Source organism: Quercus robur, chromosome 9 (genome assembly GCF_932294415.1).
Source record: "Quercus robur chromosome 9, dhQueRobu3.1, whole genome shotgun sequence".
Lineage (NCBI taxonomy): Eukaryota > Viridiplantae > Streptophyta > Magnoliopsida > Fagales > Fagaceae > Quercus > Quercus robur.
Genome location: NC_065542.1, coordinates 20,920,266 through 20,930,153, shown reverse-complemented (window position 1 = coordinate 20,930,153; position 9,888 = coordinate 20,920,266). Strand labels below are relative to the sequence as shown.

At 43.6% G+C, this 9,888-nt stretch overlaps 1 protein-coding gene across 1 annotated transcript; it reads left to right on the top strand.

The window, feature by feature from the left end:
• Window positions 1-2,330: 2,330 nt before the first annotated feature.
• Window positions 2,331-3,373, top strand: LOC126699651 (uncharacterized). The gene is made up of 2 exons (XM_050397599.1): window positions 2,331-2,757; window positions 2,842-3,373. The coding sequence occupies exons 1-2, from the start codon at window positions 2,698-2,700 to the stop codon at window positions 3,355-3,357; spliced, it is 576 nt and encodes a 191-aa protein (XP_050253556.1). The 5' UTR covers window positions 2,331-2,697; the 3' UTR covers window positions 3,358-3,373.
• Window positions 3,374-9,888: the final 6,515 nt, after the last annotated feature.

The following is a 9,888-nucleotide window of genomic DNA, read 5'->3' as shown; positions in this document are numbered from 1 at the left end:
TTATATTATGTTTGTGTTTGTACATCCATTATTGCGTTAATTGAAGGAAACAATGTTGAATAGTGTAAAAAAAAAAAAAATATATATATATATATATATATATATTAAATTAGAAAAATACATCATTATTTTTGGTAAATTTTCATTTTTAAAGTATAATGTTTGATAGTTCCTTGGATATCAGTAGGTTGACAAGTCTCGAACGATGATGATCTTTAGGCTATATCCTGTAAAACAAGAACACTGAATCAGAGGAGACCGGTGGCGACTGGCCAAAAGTCCTCTGATGATGAAGCTAGTGACTTTGGAACTCTCTGTAAGGAAGGAGTGTTTTCTTAAATAAAATTGTCTGAATGCCTTACCCTTCCTCAAAGAATCCTTATATAGTATTTGTGGAACGGTTATCTGTTTAATAACCGTTCCTAATGTCGAGGAGTCTGGAGAATTGGAGGTAACTTCTATAACCGCTGTGGAAGTTACCTAGGTTGGACGGCTCGTTCCATGGTGAACTCGTCCATCTTTTACTAAAGACGGATGAGACCATCTAGGACGGCTCGTCCACTGTCTAGGTGATGATTGGTAAGATTCCCACGGGATCTCGTCCGTCCAAAGACGGACAAGATTAGCCAGGACGCTTGGGAGATCACTTAGCCTGTTTGGTTTGTCCTAGCTTGTCTTTCGTTGGGCGATACATATGGACGAGTTCAGGAGTTGATGTTTTTTGTGACACCATCAGTTGCCCCCTCGTCCATGTGGGTCGTCCAATGAGTGGGGTGAGCTGCCGACACGTCCTTGGGTGCATATAATTGGTTAATAAATCATTGCACCACGTGTCATTTTTTTATTGGCGACTGGTCCCGTCGATTTAGTTTTCTGAGGTAGATACCATGTGTCACTTTCGTATTGGTAGAGTCATTTCAAATGCCCAGGTCAGCATCCTATAAATAGTGGAATGCCTCCCTTAACCCTTCTCATTTCAGAGATTTTCTTCCTTGACATCCATCGTCTAGAGCCTCGTCTAGGAGTTCCTCTGCATCTAGAGTCTTCTTCCGTCTAGAGCCAGGTATTCTTCTTCTCTCCATCTTTAGGTTCTAAGTTTCTTGTCAAAAATGTTTGTTGCTTCCTCGTCCACTGATAGCCTTAATAAGGCTATAGACGAGTATTATGAGGATTGTAGTGATAGATCTAGTTCTAGCAGTGCTAGTGACGATAGTGGAGGAAGTACAGACGAGAATTACTCTTCTGGGGCCCCTGGGCTCCCTATTGAGGTCGTCCAAGAACAACTTAGGAGAGCTTCTGGCTCTTAAGCTGGCTCTCTGTCCAGCGTGCCTCCGTCCAATCCGACAGACGAGGAAGAGACCGTCTTTAGTTGCGCAGTAGGCGTCCATTCTAAGATGGATGAACAGAGATTAAACAGTCTTAAATCTTGGTATCAAATTCCGGACGAGTTTAACCCTATGCTACTCGTCCATGGAGAGTGGTGTTGTGACCCACGTTTTGGAATAGGCGTCTATGAATCTTACTTCCTGGGTAGCCTTAGGTTTCCCTTAAATGCCTTTGCTAGAGAGTTGTTAGTCAAGTTAGGTTTAGGTGTCTGTCAATTTAATCCTAACGCGTGGAGATTAGTTATCTCCATGCAAATTTTGTGGAGGGAAGTTTTTGGTGGGGATCGTCCTCTTACTGTGGACGATTTTCTTTATTGTTATAAACCTTTTGCAATAAGTCAGTTTAAGGGTTTTTACCAGTTCACTGCTAGGGGGAATGATTGTAGGTTAATCAAGTCCTTAGCTTCGTCTAATAGAAAGTGGAAGACGGAATTCATCTTTGTCTCAGGCTTCTAGGTAGGGAACCCTGTGGACATGGGCAGGGATCCCTTTCCTCCTTACACTGGGGACTTAGGGAACCTTCGTCTAGAAGGTACGTCCCTTCCCCTTGTTTATTTTTATCCTTCTTTCTATTTGATCTGTTTACAATTTCTAACCTTTATTTACTCATTGTGTTGTAGCTGCCAAACGTCCGTCTTTGAGCAAATTTCATCGTGACCGCGTCCACAGGGCTCGTCTTCATACAAACAGGAGCTTTCGTTCTCTTATCACTCTTAGACGTCTAGCCAAGTGGGGTTTGGGTCTTGAGCCGTCAGACGAAGCTATTGCACACGAGGTTATTGTGCACAAAAGTAAGTTTTCAGCTAAGTTTTTTTTTATTTTTTATTATATATATATATATATATATATATATATATGTATACATTCCTGATCTATTTATTATCTCGTTTTAGGAATGTCAACAATGAAAGAGAACAAAGGGAAAGAAGTTGTAGGTGAGGGGAAACGTCCTGAGGCTCAGACCCAGGATCGTCCTTAGGTTCAGGTACGTCCAACGGTTGGGGACAAAAGGAAGTTCTTGCCAAAGAACATTGATTTAGAAGGGCTCCCCAATTGTCGAGACAAAAGAGTGAAGCAGGGCTCGTCTAAGGTGGTTAAGTCCAAACCTCCACAATCTTAGCCTTCCATCCAGGTAGTTGATGTGGACTCGTCCACTTCGGTTGAGTCCACTTCGTCCAAGACTCCTCCACCCAGAACTCCTTTGTCTAAGTCAACTGCGCCTGGTTCGTCCTAGCCTTCCACGAACATCATTGAAAATGAGGATTTGGCTTGGGAACGTTTTCAGTTGGCTGTCCTGGGCGAGGACATAAATATGTGTTATAACATGGGCTTAAAGGAGTTTGAGCATTCTGGAGTCCATGACCTCTTTAAGGTATGTTTATATTCATTTCTCGTCCTTGTTCAGTTAACAACCTTTCTTCATTTAACCATCCTATGTTGTTTTATCTATTCATAGGCCATGTCAAAGTTTATGGCAGCGTCCAGACAGGCAACAGAACTGGACAAGACGAGGGTCTTGTTGGAGACGAGGATTCAACAGGTGAATGCTGACTGCAAAAAATGGGCTGGGGCTGCTGCAAAAGCTAAGGAGGAAGTCAATGAGCATAAAATGCTGATCGAGGAGCTAAAGACTGATGCACTGGAGAAGGATACCCACATTGATCACTTGCAAAAGATGAACGACGAGCTGAATGCTCGTCTCTCCAAGGCAAAAGAGGACGCTGTGGCTGAATTCAAGTCGTCCAAAGTGTATACGGACACCCTGGATCGCAATTATGCAGCTGGTTTTGAGGATTTCAGATTGGATGCTATTGAGAACTTCCCTGAAGTTGACTTTAGCTCAATCAAACTTAACCTTGCTGCTGCCACAAGCTCTCTTATTCAAATCGGCTCTGAGGACGTCAATGTGGAAGACGATGCTAGCACTCAGCCACCCCAAGACGAGCCCAATGTCAATGCTCCCCCTGCTTAAGGACGAGACCTTTACACTCAGGGCAATCTTTGTTTGTTTTTTCTTTTGTTTGGTCCTCTGTTTTAGGACCTCTTTATGTAACCAGAATACATTAGCCTCATCCATGGTTTTAGGATGGGGTTTTTAAACAATCATCTCAGTTTTTTGAACTAATCAAGGGTTTTTTTTTTTTTTTTGTGGACGTAGAACGTCCACCCTTTGAATGAATGAAGTCTTATTTTCTTTGCATGGACGAGTGCTCTCATTTTCTTTACATGGACGAATGCTGTTATGCTATTTTAGCTCGTCCATGGCGAAAATATATGTTCTTCATATTGTTAGTCTAACTCGTCTTTGCAGGTAGTATTTTTATCCAGCTTGATTCATCTTAAGACTTACAAGCTGATTTTACATACCATCCAATTCACTTTGCCCAACTTTTCTCTTGTCCAGAGTTTGGATTGTTTCAGTTGGCTTTTGATTCTCACCCTTAACTTGGACAAAAATGTTATGGCTTTTCCTCGTCCCTGAGTCGGACAAGTGTATTTTTGGTTTTTTCCTTGTTTTATTCAGGAAAATTTAGACGTTACATCTCTGCGTCTAGAGATTTTATTCATCTTGAATCTTTCAATCCTCTTGTGGATTGGCTTGGATGAAAATATCATGGAGATGTAGAATTCACACAACATTTTGTACATAACATAGGTATTGTTTACAGATAAGGCACACATGCACATTGATGCCTTTTTATTTAATAAGTACATACTTCATAACTTCATCCATAAACATGACACAACCATAATAAGTAATAAAGTAGTAGTTTCAAACTTCAAACACAAATAGCATCAAACATAAGTGATATCAAAAACAAACATAAGTAGAACGTAAGTAGGCAGACAAGGTCCAAGCTCGTCCATAGGTTCACTTTTACTGATAGTACCTCCTCAGGTGCTCCACATTCCAAGGACGTTCCAACTTTCTCCCGTCTAGGGCCTCCAAGTAGTAGGATCCTTGCCTTTTACAGTTGATAACTCTATAGGGTCCCTCCTAATTTGGGCCCAACTTCCCATGTGCTGGGTTTTTGGTTGACAAAGAGACATTTCTCAAGACGAGATCTCCTATGTTGAAACGCCTTGGCTTCACCATCGCATCATACTGCCTAGCCATGAGGTTCTTGTACTTTGCTGCCCTGTGTTCTGCATCTGCCCTTACCTCATCTACTAGATCGAGGTTCAAACGGAGTTGCTCCTCATTATCCTTATCTTGATACATCATCACCCTGTGATTGGCCATATATACTTCTGTAGGTATGACTGCATCACTTCCATAGGCTAGCTTGAAAGGAGTCTCCGGGTTCTCACTGTGGTCCTGTACGCCCATAAAACTCCTGGTAATTCATCTGGCCAATACTCCCTTTGCCCCCTCAAGCCGAGTCTTGATGATTTTCAACAAGGATCGGTTTGCAACTTCAGCTTGGCCGTTGGCTTGGGGACGTGCAGGCGAGGAATAATGGTTCTGAATTCCGAAGTGTAAGCAAAAGTCCCTGAAGAGTGCATTGTCAAATTGTCATCCGTTGTCAAACACCAATACCTTCGGCACTCCAAATTTGCATACAATGTTCTTCTACACAAAATTTTTCACATTCTGTTGTGTGATATTTGCCAACGGTTTGGCTTCCACTCATTTGGTGAAATAATCGATGCCCACCACTAGAAACTTCATTTGCCTTGTGCCCAGAGGGAAGGGACCCAAAATGTCTAGTCCCCATTGTGCAAAGGGCCACGGTGCCACCATCGGGGTGAGGTATTCCGACGGTTGTCTGGGGACGTTACTAAACCGTTGGCACTGGTCGCAGACTTTAACGTATGCTTTAGCATCAGCTTGCATGTTTGGCCAGTAATACCCTGCACGGACGACCTTATGGACAAGTGATCTGGCTCCTGAGTGATTGCCACATGCTCCTTCATGAACTTCTCTTAGTACATAATTTGCTTCGTCCGAAGCTAAGCACCTAAGGTAAGGTTGAGAAAAGCCTCTCTTGTATAGCACTTCATTCATAAGGATGTATCTAGCCGATCTCACCCTCAACTTCCTGGCTTCATCCTTCTCTTCTGGTAGTCGTCCGTCTTTCAAGTATGATATAATCGGGGTCATCCAATTTCCTCTGCTATCCACCTGTTGTACTTCCGGGACATCTATACTTGGCATATACTGAACTTCATCTGATTCGTCCATTGATTCATTTGCTGAGACTTCTTTTGCTATAGTATCAGCTTCTACATTCTCCTCCCTTGGGATTTGAACGAAGTCAGCTTTTTCAAATCTTTTCACAAGGCGCATCACCCTACTAAGGTATTTCTTCATTCGTTCTTCCTTCGCTTCATACATCCCATTTACTTGCCCCATGATCAGTTGAGAATCCCCCAGGACACGTATGGTCTTGGCTTCCACAGACTTAGCCAATTCTAGCCCTTTGAGAAGGGCTTCATATTCGACTTTATTGTTAGTTGCTTGGTACTGTAGACGGACTTTATGTTTCAGTTTATCTCCTTCTGGGGATTGTAGGACCACACCAATTCCACCTGCATGCCATGTAGACGAACCATCCACGTGGACGACCCATCCACGTGGACGACCCATCTCTTACTGTCTTCTGCCTCATCATGACTTGGGGTAAACTCCGCAATGAAATTTGCTAGTGCTTGAGCTTTTATGGCATGCCTTGGTTGATACCTAATGTCAAACTCACTGAGCTCTACAGCCCACTGGATTAATCGTCTTGCAGCTTCCAGTCTATTCATTGCCTTCTTGAGCGGATGATCTGTCATGACATTAATGACATGTGCTTGGAAATAATGCCTCAGCTTCCTAGAAGCGGTGATCAGTGCGAAGGCTAATTTCTCGATTTGTGGATACCGTCCTTCCGCTCCCCTTAATGCCTTGCTTGTATAGTACACAGGTCTTTGCACTTTATCTTCTTCTCTTATCAATGTTGAGCTTACGGCATGCGGGGTTACCGCTAGGTATAAATATAACTCCTTTCCCACCACTGATGGACTCAGCAGCGGTGCCATGGTAAGGTATGTCTTTAAATCTTTGAAAACTCTCTGACACTCGTCGGTCCATTCGAATGCTTTTTTGAGAACCTTAAAAAATGGCAAACATTTGTCAATAGCTTTAGAGACAAACTTGTTAAGTGCGGCAACTCGTCCAGTAAGAGATTGGATTTCCTTGGTATTTTGTGGTGGCTTCATGTCTAATATTGCTTGAATTTTATTAGGATTTGCTTCAATTCCCCTATGGGAGACCATAAAGCCAAGGAATTTCCTTGATGATACTCCAAAAGCATATTTACTAGGATTCAACTTCATATGATACTGTCTCAGTGTGTCAAACGTCTCTTGCAGGTCGTCTAGATGCCTTCCCTAGTCTTGACACTTCACCAGCATGTCATCTACATAGACTTCCACGTTCCGCCCAATCTACGGACGAAACATGTGGTTGACCAACCTCTGATATGTCGCCACTGCGTTCTTTAAGCCAAATGACATCACCTTATAACAGAATAAGCCTTGACTGGTGTCAAAGGATGTCTTCTCTTGGTCAGCCTCGTCCATCCTTATTTGATTGTATCAAGAAAAGGCATCCATGAAGCTAAGCAACTTGTGGCCCGCAGTTGAGTCTACCAACTGGTCAATGCGTGGCAGCGGATAACTATCCTTGGGGCAAGCCTTGTTCAGGTCAGTGAAATCGACGCATATTCTCCACTTGCCATTTGCCTTTTTAACCATTACTACATTGGCCAACCAATCCAGGTAGTACACTTCCCGAATAAACTTCACCACCATCAGCTTTTGAACCTCGTCTTTGATAGCACCATCTCTCTCAGGGGCAAACACCCTCTTCTTTTGCCGCACAGGCTTGGAGGAAGGACATACATTCAAACGGTGGGTAATGACACTAGGGTCTATACCCGGCATATCCTCATGACTCCACACAAAGACATCAATATTTTTCTTCAAAAACTGGACGAGGTCCTTTTTAATCTTCTCTTCTAGATCTGCTCCAACCCTGGTACACCTCTCAGGGTTATCTTCATCCAAGGAAATATCTTCCAATGCTTCTGTAGGCTCTGCTACAACCTTCTTTTCTTCAATATTCATGGCTTGAACTTGTTCATCCATGGCCAACATGGCCAGGTAACATTCTCTTGCTGCTAGTTGGTCCCCTTGTACCTGCCCTACTCTTGGAAACTTGACTGATAAGTGGTAAGTAGAGGTAACAGCTTTCCAACTATTCAAAGTTGGTCTTCCAATTATAGCGTTCTATGAGGATGGACAATCTACCACAAGGAAGTTCACATCTTTGGTGATTTGTTGTGGGTATGCCCCCACTACCACGGATAAGGAAATAGTACCCACTGGTTGCACCTTCATCCCACCAAAGCCTACTAGGGGGGAATCTACTGGACGGAGCTGGTCTCGTCCTAATCTCATCTGCTGAAAGGCTGGATAATATAAAATGTCTGCCGAGCTTCCGTTGTCCACAAGCACTCTTCTAGTTGTGTAGTCAGCAATTAATATGGAGATGACGAGAGCATCATCATGGGGGTGATGAATTCTCTCAACGTCTTCGTCCGTGAAGGTGATTGCTTGCTCGTCCGTGGACCTTGCTCTCGGTGATCGTCTAGAAAGTTGGACGCTCTGTACTACCTTCAGGTATGCTTTCTTGGACTTGGACGACTAGCCAGTTGAACTTCCCCCTATAATGACTCTTATTTCTCCGAGTGGTGGTCGTGATGATTCTTCCATCTTCCCTTTCTGTTTCTCGTCCCTGTGGTCTCGTCCAAGGAAACTCCTCAACTTCCCTTGCCTTATAAGATTTTCAATTTGTTGCTTTAAATCGAAACACTCGTCTGTATCATGACTATGATCCCTATGGAAGCGACAATACTTGTTCCTATTGCGCTTGTTGGGATCCCCCTTCATTTTCTCCGGCTATTTCAAGGAAGGATCATCCTTGATTTGCATAAGGACCTGCTCAAGTGGGACGTTCAAAGAGGTGTATTGCTAGTTCCGTGCTGAAGGGCCTGGCTTCTTACTATCTCGGTCTCTCCTTTCTTCCGTCCGTCCCTTCTTTGGACGAGCACCTTGCTCGGGATGGCGACTGGGATTTGCGTCCACTCTTTCAGACCTCTTCCTCTTCTTAGCAATGATCGCGTCTTCTGCATTCATAAAATTTCGAGCCGAATGGACGAGTTCGGCCATGGACTGGGGCTCTTTTTCATAGAGTTTATGTATAAACAGATCCGAATTCACCCCATTATGGAAGGCCGCCAACAGGAGCTTGTCATCTACTTCGTCCACACTCAGGGCTTCTCTGTTGAAACGGGTGATGAATGACCGAAGGCTCTCGTTCTCCCCCTGCTCTATTGTCAAAAAACTGGACGAGGAACGCTTGTGCCTTTGTCCCCCAATGAAATTGTTAACAAACAACTTGCTCAACTTTTCAAAAGAACTTACCGAATTTGGGGGTATTTTGCTGAACCAAACTCGTGCCGGACCCTTAAGGGTGGTAGGGAAGGCTTTACACATTATCTCGTCAGGCACCCCTTGAAGATGCATGGTGGTATTGAAAGTGACTATGTGATCAAACGGGTCATGTGTTCCATCATACGAATCCAGAGAAGGCAACTTGAACTTTGATGGTAGAGGGTGACCGTTGATGGAAGCCGTAAAGGGGGAATCAGTTCTGTGAACCAAATCTTCTATCAGATTCGCCCTCCTCATATTCTCTTTCATTTCCTCCATAACTCTCTTCATTTGGTCCATTTCTTCCTTCAAGTGTGGTACCGTTCGTGAAGTGGTGCCTTTGAACTGACTTCTAATTTCGGTATTCTCTCTACCGCCATGACTCTGTGTTTGTCCTCCTTCTTCACATTCTTCACGTGTCTGCCTCCTCATATTAATCTCCATTCTTAACTCTTGGTTTTGGCGAGTCAACTCCGCCATAGGGTCCGCCATAGATTGCGCATGTTAGACAGATGATGTCTGCATGACCGGTGCAGAATGGCGATCGCGATGAGGGTTACTGCTTCCTTGATAGCCTGGGCTAGTAGCCCTCGATCTAGTCCGAACCATCAACCCTTTGTCACGGAGAAGTAAACTGTAAAACAATCTCTTCCCACAGACGGCACCAACTAATAGTTCCTTGGATATCAGTAGGTTGACGAGTCTCGAACGATGATGATCTTTAGGCTATATCCTGTAAAACAAGAACACTGAATCAGAGGAGACCGGTGGTGATCGGCCAAAAGTCCTCCGATGATGAAGTTAGTGACTTTGGAACTCTCTGTAAGGAAGGAGTGTTTTCTTAAATAAAATTGTCTGAATGCCTTACCCTTCCTTGAAGAATCCTTATATAGTATTTGTGGAACGATTATCTGTTTAATAACCGTTCCTAATGTTGAGGAGTCCGGAGAATTGGGGGTAACTTCCATAACCGCTGTGGAAGTTACCTAGGTTGGACGGCCCGTTCCATGGTGAACTTGTC